Source organism: Mytilinidion resinicola, assembly GCF_010093595.1.
Source record: "Mytilinidion resinicola strain CBS 304.34 unplaced genomic scaffold BDZ99scaffold_30, whole genome shotgun sequence".
NCBI lineage: Eukaryota > Fungi > Ascomycota > Dothideomycetes > Mytilinidiales > Mytilinidiaceae > Mytilinidion > Mytilinidion resinicola.
This window is the reverse complement of record NW_022985466.1, coordinates 247868-269700: the sequence shown is the minus strand read 5'-3', so window position 1 is coordinate 269700 and position 21833 is coordinate 247868. Positions and strand designations below refer to the sequence as shown.

The following is a 21833-nucleotide window of genomic DNA, read 5'->3' as shown; positions in this document are numbered from 1 at the left end:
CACACGCCATACCATATCAGGCTAAGCGGCTGCTATTTTAAGCTTTCCAATCGGCGTAAACTGTCATCAGTGTATAGATCAGAATCAATCCAAAGCTCAAAGTTCCAGTCTGCTAGCTAGCAAAATGCTGCGAGGGCTCTCCCTTTGTAGAATATTCTCGTCATTCTTGCTCTACCGAAGTGCTTTCGCTGAGCAGCCGAGCCTCATTTGCGATCGAAGCTACCGCAGTACAGGTACAAAAGACAGTTGCGGGGCCGTTGCCACCCGTATGGTAGTTCGTGTGTAGCAACCTCCTAGGGATGCCGCGCGAAATTGCTGATGGGATGTGCCATCTTGACAAGCGGCCTCAAACTAACATTTCAATGACCCTCGGCTAGCTGCGTGGCGAGGAGCCATGCAAACAGCAGATAAGCTCATAGTATAGGAGAGGTACCACCGGAAATGTGATGAGGGGGGTAGCGAGATCATAGTTCAAAGTCCGTATGACGCTGCCGGACCTGTTCGGATTTTTCCTGTCCTTATATAGAATCCGATACCATGTACCGGACCCAGCGGAACCAACTATGGGTCTTCTGGAATAGTCCGAGCGCGCAATTGGTCCGAGCGGCATATAGAAAGTCTGGGGAATCTGGGGTAACAAATGTCAGGGGGCATCGCTTTGTCCTCGGTCTGATGTTGGAATACACCCCTAAATATTTAATTAGTTACTACTCAAATATTAGTCATCAAAGTTTAGAAAGAAGATCGCTCTCGCTCGCCCGAAGCAAGTAAGTCGCCTTTCTCGTCGCAGCCGAGCATCCTGGTCTCAACCAGAACAACTACCCTAGCATGGCTCCACTAAAGTGCTACGTCATTGCCTACATGGTAAGCATAAACGGAGCAATTGATAAGGTATACTATCGGTCTCCATACAATCAGCAATAAAACATATTGCTACACTACATTGGGCTAACATATCTGTCCTACATGCAACTGTGGTGGGAGGAGAGATTTGCCGAGCTGTGTGCCGTATGCAAGACAGGGCCGCTCTCTAACTTGTACTACAAGGGTTACGGCCTTGATTTGGGCCAGATACGTTCTGGGTTCTGGAAGGATACTACCTCCTATATCTCGGGGGAAACTAAAACGAGCAGATGGCGAAGGTGAACGAGGACAATTTGCTGGGCAATGTCCAAGTCTTGGGCCGTCCTGACTATTATTTGCCCCATTAAGACCTCGTTGATAGCTTTCTAAAACGCAAGGATGACCCAGACTCGGATGGTGAGAACAACGTGATCATGGTCATACCCCTGCGGGTGGATTTCGGTCTGTTCCAGGAGGGGGAATTTAACGAGACTGCGCGTATGACAAAGATCACGGAATTGTTGCGGTATTTAACAAAATTCAGCACTGATCGGCCATGGCCAGTGTACTTATATTCGAACCTGGCCGCCGTTTCGTACCTCACTTCCTACAATCTATTTTGAACGAAGATATTTCATCCACCACTGAGGCTTCTTTTGTCGCCTGATCACCAAAACATATTCTTGAGCACTACGCTGGTATGGCCATGGCACACATTGGCGCAGCGGCTCTCGCTCTTTGCGCTCTCGCACCCCCCACGGTGCTGGCACAGAATGCTCAGGTCAAGGTCGTGCTGGCGGATGCGTTCCGTACGCCTGCTCCCCCGAACGATGCCTTTGCGATGAACACGAACCATGTCATCGTCTCAACCGCCGTCATGGGCGGCATTGCCCTCTTCTTCATGGTCGTCGCCTACTTCGATGGCAAGAAATTCAACGACACGGTCCCGACAGCCATCATCATGGGCTCTGCATTCTGCGTCGTGCCCGAGGCCATCGACAACTATCTCGCCGGCTGCTTCTGGTCGCAGTCCCACAACCCAAAGATGCTCCTGTTCTTCCTCATGGGCCGCGAGTTCGACATGTATGTTGGCGTTATGTGGTGGGCCTTTGGCGCGATTCTAGGATACATTCTGTACGCCATGCTCCTCCGCGAAATCTCAAACAAGACACTCTGGATCGGCCTGGGCCTCTCCGGTCTTGCCGACATCATCCTCGAGGAGATCCTGCTCAACTACGGCGGCATCTACATGTACTTCGGCCACCAGCCGCTGGTCCTGATCTCGAAGTTTCCATGGTGGTGGCTCTTCTCCAATGTGTCGTCGCTGTTCCTCAGCGTCTCCATTGCCTACCGCTTCCGTGAGTGGCTCAACGGCTGGAGGAGCATCTTGATTTGCGCTCTCATGCCCTTCTGCTACATCGGCGGCTTCACGCTGTCCGCTATGCCAACCATCTTCGTCATCCAGGGCGACTTCTCGCCGTTGGTCACACAGCTGGGCGGCCTCGCTACGGTGGCTGTGTCTTTGATCCAGACTTTTGCTATGTTCAATATTATCCTGGAGCGCAACCCTTTCGCCCTCTCGGAGTCTCCGAAGTCGGTTAAGTTGGCGCTGAATGGGAGCACTAATGGCTACGCCAATGGCCACACCAATGGTAGCGCTAAGAAGGGGTCGAAGTTCTAAGCGAATGGGAATAATCCAGACATCGGCTGGACTAATGCTTCCGAGATGCACACGAAGATGTGATCGAACGGGCACAGCCTTGAATCTTCTCAAACTCAGACATGGCTGAGCAGTACTAAACGATCCTTGCGTCTTTCCTTTTTTTGGAAATTTTGGTTCGTCTAAGGAGCTAAATAAGAATGAGATGGATGCACAGAATATGATCTTGTATGATGTTCCTGTTGAGTACAATACCAGAAAAAAAAGTTTGGGCATGCCGTCTTTTTTATTTCGTCCCGATTTCTGATGACGTGATGAAGCACCACAAACAACGGCAAGTGGGCAGACTGTCAGCGTGTGGAATTTCTCTGTTTCAAAGCTCTCCTGGACTTTACATCTTATGAAAGCTTTTAGAATCCGCCGAAGCATCTCTAACGGTGGTGAGCGAAAGTGCTCACACTTTTGGCAAGGTATTGGGAATTGTACCTTAGTAAGATCGAAATATTTGTGCAGAATGTGGTCATGTGTAATATGCCTCTTGAGTAGCGTGAATTGCACCACACTAAACCATAAATAGGATCTAAACCGTCTTCTATGATACATTTAGCTCCGCACAGCGTGCGACCGACACTACTGAACGACCGGCTTTTTGACGCAGTCGCACCACGCTTCACGGCCTTCAATTCTAGCACAAACTCCTCTCTGACAGTAGCTTAAAAATGGCCGTTTTTCCCAACGCTTTTGCGAGTGACAGTGGAGTTGTGCCCGAGCGATCTTTGGTGTTAATATCCATGTCCACTTTACCAGAATTAAGAAATAGCTTGACTGTCGCCTCTTCCGTTCCCCCAGTGTCCCATGGATGTCCTTTGACGGCCAATAGTAGTGGCGTCCGCCCTTCACAGTCTCTAGAGTTGAGGTCAGCCTTGCCTGTCTCTAATAGAAGTTTGATGACGGCCGTATGCCCTTCCTCTGCTGCGTATGACAGAGGCGTCATCCGACCGTAATCGCTGTAGGAGTTGATATCAACTTTCCCAGTTCCTAGCAGAAGTTTGATGACGGCCGTATACCCTTCCTCGGCTGCGTATGACAGAGGCGTTCTACCTTTATCGCAGTAGGAGTTGATCTCAACTTTCCCAGTTCCTAGCAGAAGCTTTACAGTAGCCTCTCGGCCATGTTTAGATGCTAGTGATAGCGGCGTCTGGCCATTGATGTTCTTAGAGTCAACTTCAACGTCGTCCATTTCTAGCAACAGCTTGACCACCGAATCATATCCGCGGACAGTTGCCCATTCAAGAACTGTTTCTCCACTTGGAATGTGATCCCGTTTATTTAAGTCGAGCTCCCCGGTTGTTATTAGTAGCATAACCACGTTCTCGTGCCCCTTTTTAGTCGCGTATGTCATCGGTGTCCACCCCGAAACATTTTTTGCGCGCACATCCGCCTTGCCTGTCGCAAGCAGCAGCTGAACTACAGCGCCATGCCCGTTCGCAGCTGCCCAGAAGAGAGGTGTCCGTTGATTATGGTCGCGCTTGCAGTCGACATCGACCTTGCCTGTTGCAAGTAGTAGCTTGACCACATCTTTGTGCCCTTTCTCAGCAGCATAAGACAGCGGCGTCTGGTTGTTTGTATCCTTTGAATCGGCATTAACGCTGCTTATCGCAAGCAGCAGCTGAACTATAACTTCATGTCCGTTTGCGGCTGCCCATGAGAGAGGCGTCCGGTCATATTTGTCCTCTGAATCGACATTAACCTTGCCTGTCGCAAGCAGCAGCTGAACTACAGCGTCATGCCCGTTCACAGCTGCCCACAAGAGAGGTGTCCGTTGATTATGGTCGCCCTTGCAGTTGACATCGGCCTTGCCTGTTGCAAGTAGTAGCTTGACCACATCTTTGTGCCCTTTCTCAGCAGCATAAGACAGCGGCGTTCGGCGGGACTTGTCCAATGTATCGATATCGACCTTATTAGTGGCAAGAAGCATCTGAACTATGGCATCATGTCCTTTCTCCGCTGCCCACAACAGAGGTGTCCGTTGGAAAAAGAGGTCCTTGGGGTTGAGATCGGCCTTGCCGGTCGCAATGATTAGTTTGACACCAGTATCGTATCCCATTTTAGCAGCATAAGACAGCGGCGTCCGGCCTTTTTTGTCCCGTGAATCCACGATGACGCGGTCTGTCACCACTTCAGTTGTGTTGCCGTTACGCGCAGTATCGGTATTTTGTGCTAATAATGCTCTTATCACGTTTTCGTTCTTTTGAGCCAAGGCAACATGTAATGGAGAGCAGTAACGTTCGGCTGCGTCATCGGAGTACGGCGTCCTTTCTAGTTCACCAGCAATGAGACTCAACAAATTTCGCTCCGCTAGGATATACAACAGGCTACATGCGCTAGTATGACGTCGTATCTCGAAATTCTCCAAGACATTGTCCAAGTGGATCCACTCTTTACGAGGGAACGATTGGAGAAAGCCAGATTGCGAGATTTCATATTGGCTTGCAGTGTCCGCGTGACAAAGTACGTTGTGGACAGCATATTCGAGGAAAGGGAACTTCTCGGACGCCAACTGGCGTAGTTCCTTAGCCTCCTTTGTAGAAGCAATTGGCAACTCGGTGTCCACGGGCAGATACCCAGAGAAATCGATTTCCATGTAGGCCTGACAGCAATGCTTCAGCCGCTCGTTGCTAAGGCCGACAAAGTTATCACCGAGGCGAGGTTGCAGCCTGTCTAGCCCGTTCCCTTTCAGGAGAAAATCCCGTACAGATTCGTGTATGAATTGGACCGTTTGGTGATTTGATTTCGTCGTTTCTGCCAGGCCCTTGGAGGAGCTGAGAATGAATCTTTCCATGTCCTGCTTGGTAATCTCTTCAGGGTCCCATGCAGTCATCTGCAGATCATCAGGTGAAGCTCCGGATAGAACGGCAAAGTAGAGCTCTTGGGTCTTCAACGGCCGTTTGGCGAAGAGTATCCACTGGAGGCAAAGTACCAGATCCTCCAAGTTCTGGCCGTCTCTGGTCAAGATGTCTTGGAAGAGCTCATCCAGCCCATTTGGGATCTCATCGAGTCGCCTACGAAGCGCATGTATACGCCCTCGATCGAATTCCTTGTTAAGCATTTGAACAACGAGTACTACCCATAAGAAGATGCCTGAAGCCCTCTCGAGAATCTCCTCTTTGATCTGGGTGACCAGCTTGCTCTTCCCGGCCTTCAATTCGCTGTGCAGATAACTGGCGATATCTTGCTGATGGCCTTCCTGGCCTTCGAGGACAAGGTGGACACCTTTCTCGATCGTGACGTGCGGGTAGTGGCGGCTTGAGAAGCAGACGTGGAATACAGTCTCGGAAGAGACCGCAAATTGTCCGAGACGTTCGAAAAACGCCACCATTTCCCGCACTTGGTCCTCGTTACATTCGTCCAATGCGTCGATGAAGCAAGTCAGGCGACGTCGACCGAGACTTTTGACGGCATGACCGAACAGATTCTTGAGAGCGTCAACATCCCATTTGTTGAGCTTTTCCGGCACGTTCGGCGCCAGCACATCAACTAAATGTGGGAGGTTTTGGCGTGGATCTAGAAGTTGAAACAATAAGGACCGATACATCCCTATTGCGGATTTCTCTAGGTGATGGCCTCTTGCATTGAAGAAGAATGAGATGATGATGTTGTTCTCTTTCCTCTTCTTGAAGGTTGAATGAGCGAATTTCATCAGAGTAGATTTTCCCGTCGCAGGCTTGCCTTTTATCCAAAGAAACCCATGGTGGCTAGATAGCTTGGTATCATCGAGCCACTCTTCATACTCATGTTTGTTGAGTAGCCATTTGCAAGTCTTGGCGTGGGCAGTTCTGATTGTCATGTGACGGGATTCCATCTGATCAAACTTTAAATAGTCCAAAAGGCGTTGTTGTTGATCCCCGTTAGGTTTAGCGTGCTCGTCGAATTGGCGGGATTTTGTGGCATCAAGGATCCGATTGATCGCTGAGGCAACCTTGTCGTATTCGACATCGCCCGATGAATGGAATCGACACATGTTCATGTGATTGCTGGCGATATGCTGAGTGGTTTCGATCGTCGGGTCGTTTAAACAAGAAGCGGTATCTTCGACAACCTACAAAGGTTAGCCTTGTATAGCCTCCAATAGTTCAGACGTTGGAGGCCCAAATATCCCAATGTTTAGGCTCCACTATTGCTTGCCCGACACTACTGTAAGAACTAGCTTAGATAATAGGTAGTCGGTTGGGCTGCCTCTGGAGATTTGAGAGTGCGTGGGAACATCCCGAAAAATGACAAGTCGGTGGCGTAGACTTCTGGCAAGAACTCGTGATATACCAGGGGGGGTTGAATCTCTTACCTTCTTGGAATTCAAGGCTATGTGTCCGTACTGCTCTTGAAGAGAGTATATCTTCCAAGCCCTTTCCCGAGCCAATCGACAAAATCTATGGTGCAGATCCTTCAGCTGTTTCGCAGAGGGAAAGAAAGTACTATCATTTGGATGATTGATTTGGCCCCTCTCAATCTGAGCCAATTGCTCGACAATATTTCGAGCTAATTCTGGGGGGTCTGCACCGCCGTGCGGGGTGCCGAAGAATATCAAGCCAGAAGTAGACTCGTAAATGCTGTGAAGATGGCGTTGATATGTTTTGCATTCTTGGGATCGTCGAAGCGCTTCTTTGATTACAATGCCCCCGAAGCTATGACTGATGATTAGAAGGGGCCTGGACGGGTCGACACGACGTGTGGCTTCCAAATAGACGAGAAAGTGCCACGCAATGTCATACATCGTGCTCTTGGTCGCACTGGAACCAGTTGAATGAAGGAATTGGTGTGGATCGTATCCATACGTAAGAACTCGTGCGTTCGGAATAGTCACTGGGATGAGATCTCGTGGCCAATAAGTCGTGTTGCAGGCGTCGTAGCTTTCATGATGGGCTGACTGAGGTAGGTCCAATTTTCGGAACTTCGACGGTCGTTCGCCAAGCTCATCGCCACGATCATAGCTCTCCACATGTTGGTCGAGGGTTTCTCGCGCATGGTTCCAAGTACGTCGAGGATGGCCGGTAAATCCATGAACGAAGATAATGCTGCCTTAAGTCATTACAAGCTCATACAAAGAGTACTGCAAAGACTCACTCTATATTTGGTCTTTTCGGCTCCACAATGACCGAGAAGCCGGTATCGCATGGTACCGGCGTTGGGTTCAACGACAAAGCCTTCAAGGGTTTATCGATCTCCTCTGCTAGACGAATGAACGCCTTTCCTTCTTCACCATAGATGAGTGGCATCGAGACATCGAAAAGGCCCAACAGCGAATAGGCCTCGTCTTCTTTGCGCTTCGTCTCACGTTGCGCGCGCCATGACATTCGCTCATCAATGCTAAAATGGGAAAGTGGAGTTCCTTGAAGAGCCTGGATAGGGATTCCGGTGACCTCATGAATTTGCCGCTCGAGGGTCTTCTTATCGCCAAGTTGCGTACCTTCCTTGGAGAAGAACTCCACAGATGCCGGTGCAATAAGCTCCTGAAGCGTCCAACCCCGAGTGAACCATTTGCTTTCCCGAAATGCCGACTCCCAGGGCAGCTGGTTAAGTGCCTTGCGGCCGTCCAACGCAAAATTTGAAACATCGGATAGAAAGACGTAGCATTTGGCCGCATCGCGATACCAGCGGAACATGGAGTTGATGGATTCTGCGAGTTCGGTATTATTAGATTTGTCGATGCAGCAAGTGTCGACCCAAAAGTACTGGAGGCCGTGGCGCCTTGCTTGTTCTCCGCAGAACTTGATCTTGGCATAGCCAGCCTTGCTCTTGCCGGTATCATTCATTAGATCTTTGAAGGTGACCTCATCGCCATCATCTCCCCAGGTATGCGAAAGGATTGCATAGGGAGGGATATCGCGTATCAAGTCATCAGTAAGACGGAGCCCGCCATCAGGCTCCAACATCAATAGACGCATGTTGATGCATGAGCCGTCGGAGAGGAGGTCCGTGAAAATGATCCCACCACAACGTGATCCGTCGACAGAAGTCAGTGGAAACGAAAGATTGCTAAGTGTTTTCTGGTTAAAGAAATAGAGATATAGAGAAGATAAAGTGAAGAATCAAGACAAGCAGGTCTCACGCTGCTCCATCGAAGTAGGCTGTGCAAGGCTGAGGCAGTGCTAGGCAATGTGAAAAGTCGGTGAGGAGGGGGAAAACGTCAACGCAACAACAATATGTGTTGTTATGAAACGGAGACGATATTTGCGTTCGTAGGATACGTGATGCGAGCTTGAATGATAGAGGGCGCCTAGGTTGGAGACGTCGTAGTGCCCTAGCCCCTCTCTCAGCCGCAAATCCTCATCACGAGATCTGGCGACCGTGTTACTAGTCCAATGGGATCGGAAGGCCTTCTCTTGGCGTAAAGAGCCAATGGCGTTCAGCAGCGTCGCAGTTATCCCTCAGTCCAAAAGTACATGAACAGCATTTTTGCTGAAAGTAGAGGCCGTCCGTTAGACTAGCTGCTCGGAATGGCGAGAGTCTCCCAACTGCTGATATATTGAGAATCTCCGGCAATATATCAGTCGCGAATTTGAAAGTAGATTGATATTAGACGAATAACAGTTGTGGTGATGGGTGATGGACCGTCTTCGGCTCGGTTTCCCACTAAACCCTGCTAAGACAATGTGAGCACCTATGTAGAACAATAAAGTATGCGTTGTATTAGCCAGTCTCCAGCATGATAACTCTTAATTCTGCTGAGAAGAGGTCACGCAGAATCATCGAAGCCCTCTAGGGCCGTTCGGCCTTCTGTCAAGTACCTTGTGGTCAGTCACATCACGTGATCAGACAAGACGAAGGACAACAGATATCGATTTTATTAGGAATCTAGCTAGACAATAAAAACAGCGTAACTGGCTGGAGTAGACATAGCTACAGAGAACTGGGATCCTGCCACCGGATTCCATTGCATCACGTGTATTTTAAACCACGTGCAATTAACTATTGAGTATCTGCTATGCCAATGACGAGGAAGGACTGCTGCTCTATAATTACTGATATACTTGAAACCGATCCGGTAATTCGTATTCAGCAAGAACGTATAGAAAGCTGCGATTAGAGCCGTAGTGTTGAAGCCACATTGGATTGGATATCAGATGATGCGAATGCTGCGTAGGGGAACAGCAGAACCATCTTCAGTCATCGAACCATACAATACCCTTGAATTCGTAAGACGATCTGCACCGGGCGTAGATCGTTGATGTCTCTGTAGTCTCGCTGCCGACACATGCTCTAAAAACCGCTTCGCCGGTCTCGGAAACGAGGGCGTAGTTGTACGAGATTGCTGATGTTTGTTCCTCGACCAAACCATCACTTCACCAAGGAGTAAGTGGTCCTCGTGCTACTTGCGGAGAACAAACGGAAACCGAACGCCACAAATCACCCATATTTCATCCCCGATGTCCGCGGAACTAGTCGTACGAATGGTGCGGCCTTTACTCGTGCGGAACTCACACCACGACTGGTAGTCATCCCGAGTGACGGCGGTGAGGCTATCAATGAAAACAGCTTGGACTTCGAGTACTTGGCCATCGCTTCCGTCATCGTCTGCTCGGAAACGAAAGCTAGGCGGTGCACCTTTGCTTGCTTGACAATCGGGCGGGAGATTGATAGTCTGTCGAAAGAGGCGTGACTCGTTGTCTTCTGGTATGGTCCAGTCTGGTACCCAGGATGGCAGTTGGGTGCCATATGTTGCAGATCGTAAACGAACTGCATCAGAGAGGATATCCAAATTGCGTTCGACCTCAATGATACGGCGAGCGGTATGGGTGAGTAATTTGACAATAGAGGTCGACGATGTGTAGTTGGGGACAATACCATACTCTGGGTGAGTGAGACCCAGGAATGCGTAGACCTTGTCCCGCATTTCAGAGCTCTGGCAATTGCGCGAATGGCGCATGAGGATTGAAAGATCACATGATCCCTTCCAAAGGCGCTTACCATTGACCACAGCCTCTGCCGTTTCCTTGGCTTTTCTTGACATCTCGACTCGTCGAGTAAATTCTTCTAGCTCCAAAACCCTAATCTTCGAAGCGTCAAGGGCGTCGCTCATTCCTTTGCAATATGATTTCCAGGCGGAACCCTGCATTCCCATCCCAAATGATACGCATTCTGAGTAGTATTTCTGATCCCTCGTAAAGGCCTTGTTATTTTCTTTGCAGGCTTTTTGGATATCCATCGACATGAAATTGGATAGGGGTGTGCACAATTCCGACCATGGAACGCAGAAGTTTAATCCTGACATGAAATAGGCCCGTCTAGAGACTATGAACTCTTGGTACACCCAGGCTCGCTCCCACCAAGAGCTCTCTAGTAGGTCATATATGTCGTTCCATTCAGGGGAAAACAAAGGATAAGCATATACGGCTTTGGGTGGATTAGGGGGCTTTTCCGCCCATAATCCCAGGTGCGGATGACGCGGGAGGTGGCTGTGGTGGGATTCTGCCCTCGGTTTGCGTACCAGATCCAAGGCTTCCCAGGGGGCATTCAGAGTATGGGATTCGAGGCTTATGAATACAGCACCGGCCCGAAGATAGATCTCGCGCATCAATTCAACCTGATGTGATTTCTCCAAGTTGTCACTCTGATTTATGCAGACTTGGTCAGCCCAGATGTGCAACTCTTTGCCTGGGAATTTCTGCGCCCAAAATCGTATAAGTCGCTGAAGAGCGTCACGCAGGTTCCTAAAAGCATTGAATGTGCGGCCGTCGATGAGAAGCTTGGCGGTATTATGAGGGTTGCCCGAATGATATGACACGGTAGAGTATTTGCCATGATACCGCGGGACTGCCACTTTTTGGATGAGCTCAAACTCCAGGGTACTTGGGTTTAGGGGTTCTTTTGCCTTCAACAAGCGAATCTCATGACGCGACCTGTCTAGTTTCTTATACGGACAACTGGAATAAAAGCGAGTATTTCGTGGCGTGTAAAAATTGTTGAATTTGGATGGTTCCTTGGGTCTTGACATTGATCTCCCCTGATTTGCCATAGTTCCTGAGTATTTAGGATGGGCGGAGATACGGTGGAATAGGGATATGTTGACGGAGGTCCGACGACCAGCGCCCGGCGACCAGAGCTCAGGAGGGACCCGCTGGTTCAATCTCGTTCGCGCTTCGCTTGCCGCTTGGAAGTCTCGTGGTGCAGATAAGGACTTCCACGAAGCGTGACAAACTAGAATATCGGTTGAAGCTGAGCCACCTGGGGAAGAGTTTAGAAATGACATACTTCAAGACTAGCTTATTGCAATTGATGAATCGGGAAATTGAAGACGTACACGCCCCCAAGGTAGACTACTTAAGGCCTCATGCAACTTTAGAAAAAGCAGCTTGAGTTGCTTTGTGAGTGTGTTAGATCCTTACGGCTTGCGCAAAATCCGGGAACACGATGTCTGCAGCTCGGCGAGAGAACAAGCCGTCCTCAGGATAGACGAAGCATAAATGGGCAGATGAGGGTTTCTTGCGACGAGGTCTGCTCAGAGTTGAAAAAGGCTGGTGAAGAATGTAAAGGAAACAGAAGCGGGGTCCTCCCAATAATAGAGCCAAGATACTTGATTGCCTGTGTGCCGCTATGCATGTATGCCTTTTTGCCTGTTTTCTCTGGGTTTGGTTTGCACTTGTCCAATCATACTTTAAAGCCATACTTTGAAAACGGCGCTGAAGTCTGCCTTATCGTTGCCTGACCGCACGCGACCTGGCACCACTCAGGCAACCGGAGGGCGACATGGGAGTGGGAGTGGTCACGAACCACAAGCCAACCGAGCACCACTACGGATCCTAGACGCGCCCGATCAACTAGCGCAGATTTAAAGCCACAGATGGAATAGGTGAGATTAGAATAGATAAAAGCCTTTTCTGGACTAATTCTTACCAAGGCTGAGCTGAATCTGCTAAAAGCACAGTACCGCGAGGTGTGACTTTGATAGATTACCCTTCTTTACGGCTGACTTGGTGGCTTGATATCTGCGCTAGTCACCGGACGCGTCTAGGAGCTGTAAGTATCACTACAGCCCCTAGACGCATCCTGTGATTAGTGTGCAGGTGGCTTTCCAAGTAAATAACAAGAGTTCCATGAGATTGAGCTCATTGGTTCAAATTTAGCCTTTTCTAGGGATCAAAAGCCATTGGAACGCCGCACCCAATTGCGGCGCTAACCACGAGATGCGTCTCGAGGCTGTATTGGGTGCGACGGTACTGGCTTTCCGCTGCACACGCAGAGCTACCCATCAATTAATCAACCGATTTGATGAGTCTCGGTATTATTTTCACACGGGATCGCCTGTTTTTTTCTTCCACCCACTTTTTGCCTGAATCTCGACGAGAACCCCCCGCCTTTCGCCTCCGAACGTCATGCCGATCCCCTGTACCTCCAACCTCCAGGCAACCAAATAAATAAAACACCAAGTACCATTCTCAACCATCCTTCTCCCCTCCAAGTATCCCCTCATCTTTTTCAACTCCCTTCTCTTTCCCCAAAAAAGAAACACCATTCTTCCCCCAAAATGCCCTCCGGCACCACCCGCGGCCAATTCCTCGCCAACTACACCTTCGCCCTCGACCCCAACCACGACTTCCGCATCGCCAACGAACCCGCCGACTGGGCCTCCGGGCACCCCTTCACCTGGGACCGCTGCCCCTCCGGCATCCCCGTCCCCCTAGGCGACGATGCGGGCTCCTACCACAGCCTCTACAGCGCCGTAAGCAGCGACGACGCGCTATTCGCCGTCAGCGCTGGCAAAAAGATCTACATCTACGACATTGAGAGTAAAGAACTGCGACAAAGCCTCGATGGGTGCGGCAACGTCCTCTTCCGCCCTCTGGACCGCCGCGGCGCAGACATCCCCGAGACCGAGCTCGAACCCCCCGCAGACGACGAAACCCTGAACGGCGGGCCCAAGTACACCCTCGTCTGCTCTGTCCCAGAAGGCGACCGCTACTCCGAGAGCGACACGCTCGTAATCTGGGACCTGGACAAAAACGGCCGCCTCCTCGACGAAGACGAGCCCCTCGACGCGCCCGCCCTCGCCGCAAAAGCCCTCGCCAGCATCTCTACCGATCTATCAACCCACCATGAATGGTCCCCCTCATTCATCGCCAACTCCAGCTTAGCAACCGACATCGAAGCCGCGCTCAAGAAAGCAGAAACAGCGCACCACCTCGCGCACACCACCCTCATCCCCGCCGCGCGCTCCGTCCGCGGCGCGCCATTCAGCCCAGACGGCTCGCAGCTTCTTTATCTTACGAGCGACGCGAGCACGCCTTCTCAGATCCACGATGTCGACGCCGCGCCGCAGATCGGCGTGTGGGACCTCGACGCCGGCACCTCGCGGCTCAGCCTCGGCGGCCACACCGACGCGATCATGTGGGCGGGCTTCAGCCCCGATGGCCGCCGCATCGCGACGGTGTCGTGGGACGGCACGATGCGGATGCACGACGCGCGCACGGGGGCGCTGAGCTGGGTCACCGAAGACACTCGCGGGCAGTGCTGGGCTGCGGCGTTTGCGCCGGATAGCACGCAGGTGGTGTGGAGTAGCAAGAACGGGCTTGTGGTGAAGGTGCTGGATGTGGAGACGGGGGCGTGTAATGCGACGTTTCCACTGAAGCTGAACCACTGGGCGCGCAGTCTGGCGTGGACTGCGGATGGGCGCGACATCGCGATCGGGACGGGGTCGCGCAGCGCGTATATGTGGAGGCCGGTGGAGGCGGAGGGGGCGGTGATGGAGGTTAGGTTGAAGAAGGAAGAGGACGGTCGGAGGTTCGGGTCCATGGCGGATCTTGAGGATGTCAAGTGGCTGGATGATGCGAAGTTGGCGGTCGGATGCTCAGATGGGAGTGTGGTGGTTTGGGACCGCTTTAGCAATGCGAAGGAGGGGTTTTTGAAGACGCAGGGGCTGGTGACGGAGGGGTATTCGCAGCTGGGGATTCATTTTTTGAAAGAGACAGAGACGTATGTGAACTTGGATCACGATGGGGTGATTAGGTTTTGGAGACACTCGGTGCCGGCGTATCCGTCGTGGTGGGAGAAGGAGCAGGCCAAGCCCGAGAAAGAGGCGTATCCGGCGACGGGGAAGTATGTGAAGATTACTAAGAAAGCGACACCGAAGGCACCAGAGGGGTCTGGCTCGGGGGGTTCTCCGGTCAGTGAACGACTACCACAGCGCCTAAAGCTATCCAACTTGAAGAAAGCGCCAGTCGATGAATGGCTGGAGAAGGGTGCGGAGTTGTGGACTGCAGAATAGACAGAGGAATGCTCTGTGAGTATTTTGTGCAAGATATCGTTGGGGTTTGGCTAAAAATTGTATGCAACATATTGGATCTTTGATGGTATATCTAATCCGATGTGATGCTCCCGGCCGAAATCTATGATGAGAGAAACTTACGCTTCCCAGTCCCAGCCTGAAAATGTTGAACCCAGAATGCAGCCGTCCAGGGCGTTAGTAGAAGCCTACACCCAGCCAATGCGTCTTCCGAAGATGCTTGCACCTCCGAAGAACGCCGTAATGCCCGTGAAAACGATCAACGTGCCGTAGCCACTCCCGTACCCGAAAGCTACATCTCCACGCCAAGGCATGCCTCGGATCAAGACCTCGCTCAAGGGGCCCGACGCCACGTTGCCAACGCCTCTTCCTGCTGCCAGGCACGCAAATATCATACTCGGGTCCGCTCGCTCTTTCTTCTTCTGCACCTCGCGCATGATACCCGGCCACGTGCTCGTGAAACTCCCCGCGAAGAGGCCGTAGACGAGGGAGAAGATATACAGGGGAGCAAGGCTCACCGAGAACCCCCAGATGATGAAGACGCTGATGGTTGAGCCGATAGTCGAGATCAGGATGCAGGTGGTGACGTGCCACTTGTCGACGATGGAGCCCATGAGCACGCAGCCAAACACCGAGGCGACGTTGAAGAGAACGACAGTCAGAGAGGCGAGAGCATTCGAGGCGCCCAAGCTTCGCGCGTATGACGGGAGGTAGATGGACGGAAGGAAGAATCCGAGCGCTTCGATGACATTGCAGACCTGCAGCACGCCGAATGTCGACGTGAGCCAGAAGCCGAAGTCGAGAGGGCGAGGCTGGTGGGTCTGCGCGACCGGAATTCTCGGCTTGATGAAGTAGAGCAGCGGAGCTGTCAGGACGAAGAGGCAGATGGCCCATACACGAAGCGTGGTGCGGTACCCGTACGCATTCAGCAGCCATTGCATGAAGAGGGGCAGGATGACGCCCGCCAGGCCGGTCCCAGCCCACATGATGCCATAAGCGAGGCCCTTCTTCCTAACAAACCATTCATCCATATATAAGATGCATGGAGAGTAAGCGAAGCTGCCACCGATGGCGTAAATAACGCCTTGGGTCACGATCAGGTGGTTGGTGTTGGTGGAGAACGCGCTGAGGGCGAGCGCCAGGCACATGACGAGCAGCCCGCCAACGGTTGCGTAGCGCTGGGAGCGTGGCCAGCGGCGAAGAAGGCCGAAGACGATGGGCAGGTCGAGATACATGATGCCCTGGGAAAAATTAGTGATGGCTCCGGTTTCTGTGGTGTTTCACTCACCATTGCGCAAGTGCCGATTACGGCGATATTGCTCGAACCCTGGAACGGCTCATGAGTAGAATAGTAGTCTTGGAAGACGCCGTACGAAAAGGGAAAACCTATGGTTCGTTAGAAATGTGGCCTGAGAGTAGATGTGGGGTTGGACGCACCCCACACAAGAGCCTCAACCACGAAGCAAGCAGCCAAGAAAAGCCACGCATCCTTGCCGCCATCGACGGGAGGAAGAGAGAATTCCTGGCCATGAGACGACTGGGACTCGGAGTCTTGTTCGATCGCGTCGTTATTGTCGATGGTCTCCTTGGATGCCAGGCCATCTGGATTTCCAATTCCGTCGTGCCCAGGTCGGACAGCAGTTGGATCCAGAGACTCGGGATCCTTGTGCAATACGGCTGGGAGCGCGGTAAGCTCTGCACAGCTGTCAGACATCGTGAAGAGGTGCAGATGAAAAGTGCTGGGAGAAGTTCACAATTGGTCTTGCCGTGGGAAGAAGGAGTTGTCGGAGGTGGCTCGTGGCTTCCTATGGGCAAGTGTAGAGGCTTTCATCCCACTGCCGGTCGGGAACCAGCGGGAACCAGTGTTTCAGGCGGCCCATAAGCTTTGGACGTTGGGTCAATGGAAGGGCGTGGATGGCTGGATGGCGTTAGGGCGCCGGGCGTGAAAGAAAATAGAATACGCACGAACCTTGATTGAATACGTGCTGCTGACTCATCCTCGCCCCAACTCCTCATCGACGACCGCTCCTCCATCCCCACACCTCACAAGCATTGCGGCTCGCCACCAGCAACAAGCATTGCGGCTCGCCACCAGCAGGCACCCAATGCATCTGTGACTAGAATGCAGCGTACCCACCAATGTGCGCCCCTGGGCTTCTGCAAGGACCCGCACTGCTTACTTGCCGCCATTTCCGATGTCACACGGCAGAATTCCGACACCAAACCCCGTGTCACCATAAGCAGGTCCTCCGGCGATGCCGAGGAGTCAGTTCCTATGTGTCAACGCTATGCACGTACATACCTCTAGCTACCGAACCGTTGCGGTCCGTACGGACCGTGCCGTCAAGCTCTTCGTTGAACGGCAGTCGGACCCTCTATCCGCGATCCAGGCCTCAACGAATACGGGAATAAGACCCTAGGCAAAGGCTGTAGAAACTGCGGCTATGTGGTGGAATTAGTCTTGCGCAGGTATGGCCCCAGCACTTCTCGCCACCTCCTTGGAACATGTCCAAACGTTTTCGACACCGGCAGCACTTGATGCCTCATTGCTCCAAGTCACAAAGAATCCCCATCCTTCTGAAGCGCCTCCCGACGAAGACCTTGCCTTCGGAAAGCATGTCACAGGTAAGCTTGAGCACGAAATAGTGGTTGCTGTAAGCCTCACTAACCTGTTTTCGAGACCACATGCTGCAAGTTCAATGGACCTCGGACTATGGATGGCACCGGCCGCGTATCATCCCTTACCAGGAAATATCTCTCGATCCGACTGCCTGCGTGTTCCATTATGGATTCGAGTGTTTCGAGGGCATGAAGGCCTACAAGGATGCAGACGGCCGTATTAGGCTGTTTCGGCCTAATGCAAATCTCGACCGCTTCAACAAGTCGGCAGCTAGAATAGCGCTACCCGAGTTCAACTCTGGAGAACTACTGAAGCTGATTGCAGAGTTTGTCAAGCTTGAAGCAGAGTTCATCTCTGCGCGCCCAGGATACTCGCTCTATCTCCGTCCAGTACTTATTGGTACGAATCGTGGACTGGGGGTCTCGGCACCTACTTCAGCTCTTCTATATTTGGTCGCCTCCCCTGTCGGACCCTACTTTTCCGCTGGCTTCAAGCCAATTCGGCTGGAGGCAACAAGCAGCTCATATGCCACTCGAGCCTGGCCAGGAGGGGCAGGCAACCAAAAGATTGGTGGGAATTATGCACCTTGTATTGCTCCGGAGAAGGCAGCTCAAGGACGCGGGTTTCATCAACTGCTTTGGCTTTTTGGAGATGATGACGACATCACCGAAGCCGGAACCATGAACCTCTTTATCGTCCTCCGAGTGCCAGGCGGCGACAATTTCGAAATCGTCACACCGCCATTAGATGGCATGATTCTCCCTGGTGTCACTCGCGATTGCGTCTTGAGCCTCGCTAGGGAGAGGCTTCAACCACTTGGTTGGCTCATCAGCGAGCGCAGAATCTCCATGGCGGAAGTGGCTCGTGCCTCGCAGACTGGGACTTTGGTCGAGGTCTTCGGCACAGGAACCGCCGCTGTGGTTAGCCCTGTCAAGGCTATCAAATGGAAAAATGACCTACTCGATTGCGGTCTCGCCCCCACGCAGAATGCGGGGAAAGTGGCGACATTGATGAAAACCTGGATCGAGAATAGGCAGTATGGTGTTGAAGACCATGAATGGAGCGTACTTGTCGATCGCATTGGTAGGTAGTATGCTTCCAATCCTTCCCACTCGATCGTGCTGTTTTGGAATTGCCGATGGAAATTGCGATCTCTCTATCAACTTTTTGGTAATTAGCACTTTTTGGATCGAGTGGCCGCTTGGCGATTTCCTTGTCATTCAACGAGTGCACCTAGAACGCTATACAATAAGCTAAGATGTATATTCTCCCGTATATGTCGCTCCCTATAATTATGAAGCCTTGACCAATTTTCCTAATGCCTAAAAATATGCCGGTCGGGAGATTCAATTTACTGCGAGATTTCCCCGCACCCTAGAAGGCCCAAAACCTACTCAAATGCTCTTATTGGTCACCACTATCTGAATGTGCTCATCGAGAGCTTGAAATCCTGAAAATCTCGACGGTCAGATTATCTCTTACCTTTTTGGGGTATGTCTCTCCGGCCCTGGCGTTCGTTGGTCCTGGACTGGTGCCTCATCATGGGCTACGTTGCACGACATGAGGAAATTTGTAAACAGTCGTTCGGTAACCATGGCCCATCAACAAAGAGACATGGGTCGATTGGCGTTACGAAGAGTCGGTGTACGGTACTCTAAAAAAAAACTAGTATATTAGTTCCTCGTTTGTCAGCAGTTAGTAGGCCAACCCATTGTCCAAAGGGATTTTATTGGCATGGCCTAGGACCCACACATCTTCTTCAAGCCTATACGGTTCTCTTCTAGGTAAGCTTCTCGGCCCAGTCCTATCACCAGGATTCTACCGATAGGTTACACAACCCTATAATCTTAGTCTAGCGACACAAGCGAACCCCATATTATAGACTGCAGGATCAGATCGTCATTCAGTGCAGCATCTACTCATCAATGCTTACTTCAGTACGCCACTCGGCTCTCTGCTTACATCTACCAAGTCGTTAAAGTCAGCTTGGCATCCTGGAGAACCCTTGTCCCAAAGGCTCTCGCGCACCCAGAGTATGCTCCTTGCGTTATTCATTCACCCTTGTGAAGGCGTTCGGCCCCCTTATAGAGGCGTGCAACCATATCGGCCTACTAACCATCATTTACTGCTATGGATTGGAAAAGTGCTCGTAAGATTACGCGACGTAAAGGTGCCTGTAATAATTGTAGGCTACGAAAAGTCAGATGTAAGCTTTGGTGTCAACGCTATGTAACTCTCGCTAATCATTCCAGGCGATGGGTCTTCAACATGCTCTCAATGCATGGTAAGAATACCTCCACATATACGGCATTCAATTTGTCACTGACGCTATCTCTATCACAGAAATCAGGACTAATATGTTCATACCAGACTTCTCAGCAGAGTATCGGTAGAAGACCGAGTCAGTCTGCTACACCAACACTGTCCGAGCGCAACGTAGCCAGCTGGGAACTACTACGCAACCATTCCAACCATCTATCGAGCGTCTCTGCCTATTCGCAAGGAGTACCTAGCATCCCCGACGACATCCTGGACGATATCCTCGAACCCAGTGCCTTCGCAGCTGAAAGAGATAGTTGGCAATCATTTGACTCGCTGACAAGAGTTGAGAACGACCACCATCCACTCGACCATGACATTCCCGTTGGCACTGATCACGGATGGAGCAAAACGTGGGCTGAGGATTTATGTGCCGATTTCTCATCGTTAGCACCATTGCATTTCATTGACAGGTTTTCGGAAGGTCCACCGACGAAAGACCACCTTTCGGTCTTATCAAAGCAGATATGGACGAAGTCACGACGAAGTTCCGAGAATGCCGACTCTCAAAGCCAGGATGACTCCGTCCCACCATATGCAGATCCAGATACTGCGCAGTTCATTGATGTCTTCTTCAACGGCTGTTATGGTTATTCTTCGTTCGTGACACGCCAATACGTTGAAGATACCCTAGCCGCAATTGTCGCCTCACCCAACGCCGTCGATCAATGCGCCTACGCATTGGTCAATGGAGTTCTCGCGATCGGATGCCGCAATGCAATTCGCAAGGACTCTCCAAGAAGCAATACCATACACGCCAAGTCCATTTATTGGCCTTCCAGATATTTCTCAGGAGCACTGAAATATCGTGAATACCTTACGAACGGACAACCGTCGTTCTTGAAACTTCAGGCGCTAACGGCACTCATCCTCTATTTGAGACAGCATCGTAATGTTTCATTAATGAGATCGGTCTTGTCGCAAGCAATCCATATGATTCAAGAACTCATCTCAAGGGTCCCAAAAAGCCCTTTCCTAACAGCAATCGATGGAAATCATCAGCAAGAGATCCAACGACTTTTTTGGCTCCTCTACTCTATCGAGAAGCCATTCACGTTGAGATTTGGCGGCCATTCCATGATTGACGACGACCTTGTCGTCTTTCCTGCGCCTTCTAAGCGTCGAGACTCTATGATTCCTGCCATCGATCTCCGGTCAGGTTGGGAGGTCGTCAGCTACCGCTACGCTCGACTTTGTTCCGTCATTGTCAAGACAATATACAGCCACGCAGCTTTAAGAATGAGCCGATCGGAAACTTTGGCAGCAATCGATCGCCTCTCCAAGATGCTAGAGGCGTGGAGAATGTCTATACCGGTCGCATACCGTCCAGACTGCAACCTTGATCTCCCGGCGTGCCAGAATCGGTCATGGGACACCTGCATTCAATCAGATATCTTTCTGAAATTTGCCGAGGCCTCCTTTGCTATTCACCGATGGGCAGTCATCCAGCACAACGTAGTACAAGATGCAACCGCTACGTACTCTTCGAGTCGCGATCAGTGCATTGAATTGGCAAAAGGTGTACTTCATTGGACGCACTACTTTCGTGTTGACGACCACGAGCTAGACTGGTAAGTAAATGCATCCTGCCGTCGCAGACTATGACTAATTGATTTGGACCCCACAGGCACCGCATATTTCTACCGCTTCTTTCTGCCGCCACAATTTTTATCGCCATTTGCAAACAAGAGGTGGGAAAGGACTGTCTGCCTTTCCTTGGCATGGCTTGCGGTTACTTTGGTAGACTAAGTACCAGCGAATGTGCAGCTCCCAATCTATTCGAAGAAATCAGCGAGCTTTACTTGATGGCTCACCGCAAGCTCAACGCCGGAGAAGCCACGGACCTGGCGGGCCAATCCAGTGAGTCGTCGATAAGCTCCGACGACTTTCTTTCCACTCCAATGGATACTGGCTTGAAACCGGATTTTGAGCTTGACATCTCATCTTTTTCCTCCACGGGCTATTTCGATTTTCCTCAAGATGTGTCGGATAGCATTTTCAACACTCCCTCGCTTGATAAAAGTTCTTTCGATAATTTCAATTTCTTAGATGCGGTTTGAAGATTCAGATGTACTGTCAATCTCACTCACGCATATGCTACCCATAATATCCAT

The 21833-nt window shown here is 51.2% G+C and overlaps 9 protein-coding genes across 9 annotated transcripts; 4 read left to right on the top strand and 5 right to left on the bottom strand.

Moving 5' to 3' along the window:
• The first annotated feature begins 1455 nt into the window (after positions 1–1455).
• On the top strand, positions 1456–3018 carry BDZ99DRAFT_468724 (uncharacterized protein). The gene has a single exon (XM_033721327.1). The coding sequence runs from the start codon at positions 1550–1552 to the stop codon at positions 2522–2524; it is 975 nt and encodes a 324-aa protein (XP_033569729.1). The 5' UTR covers positions 1456–1549; the 3' UTR covers positions 2525–3018.
• Positions 3019–4031: 1013 nt separating this feature from the next.
• On the bottom strand, positions 4032–4481 carry BDZ99DRAFT_454470 (ankyrin; the record flags this gene model as incomplete). The annotated part of the gene is made up of 1 exon (XM_033718389.1): positions 4032–4481. A coding segment is annotated over one exon (450 nt), but the record flags the coding sequence as incomplete, so codon positions are not given.
• Positions 4482–4702: 221 nt separating this feature from the next.
• BDZ99DRAFT_454463 (uncharacterized protein) lies at positions 4703–6524 on the bottom strand (the record flags this gene model as incomplete). The annotated part of the gene is made up of 1 exon (XM_033718388.1): positions 4703–6524. A coding segment is annotated over one exon (1821 nt), but the record flags the coding sequence as incomplete, so codon positions are not given.
• A 661-nt stretch (positions 6525–7185) lies between these two features.
• BDZ99DRAFT_550676 (heterokaryon incompatibility) lies at positions 7186–8516 on the bottom strand (the record flags this gene model as incomplete). The annotated part of the gene is made up of 2 exons (XM_033726991.1): positions 7745–8516; positions 7186–7234 (listed from the first exon to the last, which is right to left on the bottom strand). Exons 1-2 carry the CDS (start codon positions 8443–8445, stop codon positions 7186–7188), a joined length of 750 nt encoding a protein of 249 aa, XP_033569726.1. The 5' UTR covers positions 8446–8516.
• Positions 8517–9652: 1136 nt separating this feature from the next.
• Positions 9653–11495, bottom strand: BDZ99DRAFT_550666 (uncharacterized protein; the record flags this gene model as incomplete). The annotated part of the gene is made up of 3 exons (XM_033726990.1): positions 9653–10553; positions 10635–10894; positions 11111–11495. 3 exons carry the CDS (start codon positions 11493–11495, stop codon positions 9870–9872), a joined length of 1329 nt encoding a protein of 442 aa, XP_033569725.1. The 3' UTR covers positions 9653–9869.
• A 2393-nt stretch (positions 11496–13888) lies between these two features.
• BDZ99DRAFT_468723 (WD40 repeat-like protein) lies at positions 13889–14844 on the top strand. The gene has a single exon (XM_033721326.1). The coding sequence runs from the start codon at positions 13944–13946 to the stop codon at positions 14760–14762; it is 819 nt and encodes a 272-aa protein (XP_033569724.1). The 5' UTR covers positions 13889–13943; the 3' UTR covers positions 14763–14844.
• BDZ99DRAFT_468722 (MFS general substrate transporter) lies at positions 14785–16692 on the bottom strand. The gene is made up of 3 exons (XM_033721325.1): positions 16218–16692; positions 16069–16166; positions 14785–16021 (listed from the first exon to the last, which is right to left on the bottom strand). The coding sequence occupies exons 1-3, from the start codon at positions 16492–16494 to the stop codon at positions 14969–14971; spliced, it is 1428 nt and encodes a 475-aa protein (XP_033569723.1). The 5' UTR covers positions 16495–16692; the 3' UTR covers positions 14785–14968.
• A 514-nt stretch (positions 16693–17206) lies between these two features.
• BDZ99DRAFT_428171 (branched-chain amino acid aminotransferase) lies at positions 17207–18744 on the top strand. Its single transcript, XM_033717183.1, has 2 exons — positions 17207–17405; positions 17461–18744. Exons 1-2 carry the CDS (start codon positions 17252–17254, stop codon positions 18489–18491), a joined length of 1185 nt encoding a protein of 394 aa, XP_033569722.1. The 5' UTR covers positions 17207–17251; the 3' UTR covers positions 18492–18744.
• Positions 18745–19530: 786 nt separating this feature from the next.
• BDZ99DRAFT_503718 (uncharacterized protein) lies at positions 19531–21822 on the top strand (the record flags this gene model as incomplete). Its single annotated transcript, XM_033723982.1, has 5 exons — positions 19531–19549; positions 19590–19606; positions 19771–21290; positions 21347–21579; positions 21651–21822. 5 exons carry the CDS (start codon positions 19531–19533, stop codon positions 21653–21655), a joined length of 1794 nt encoding a protein of 597 aa, XP_033569721.1. The 3' UTR covers positions 21656–21822.
• Between the last annotated feature and the right edge of the window lie 11 nt (positions 21823–21833).

What these genes read in the sequence shown, in the direction of transcription:
- BDZ99DRAFT_468722 (XM_033721325.1), bottom strand. Translation starts at nt 16,494, where the DNA reads ATGTCTGACAGCTGTGCAGAGCTTACCGCGCTCCCAGCCGTATTGCAC. An exon ending in GGTTGAGGCTCTTGTGTGGG is followed by an intron (nt 16,167 to 16,217) that starts GTGCGTCCAACC and finishes AACGAACCATAG; the next exon opens with GTTTTCCCTTTTCGTACGGC. An exon ending in TAATCGGCACTTGCGCAATG is followed by an intron (nt 16,022 to 16,068) that starts GTGAGTGAAACA and finishes AATTTTTCCCAG; the next exon opens with GGCATCATGTATCTCGACCT.
- BDZ99DRAFT_468723 (XM_033721326.1), top strand. Translation starts at nt 13,944, where the DNA reads ATGCGGATGCACGACGCGCGCACGGGGGCGCTGAGCTGGGTCACCGAA.
- BDZ99DRAFT_468724 (XM_033721327.1), top strand. Translation starts at nt 1,550, where the DNA reads ATGGCACACATTGGCGCAGCGGCTCTCGCTCTTTGCGCTCTCGCACCC.
- BDZ99DRAFT_428171 (XM_033717183.1), top strand. Translation starts at nt 17,252, where the DNA reads ATGGCCCCAGCACTTCTCGCCACCTCCTTGGAACATGTCCAAACGTTT. An exon ending in CTTCGGAAAGCATGTCACAG is followed by an intron (nt 17,406 to 17,460) that starts GTAAGCTTGAGC and finishes CCTGTTTTCGAG; the next exon opens with ACCACATGCTGCAAGTTCAA.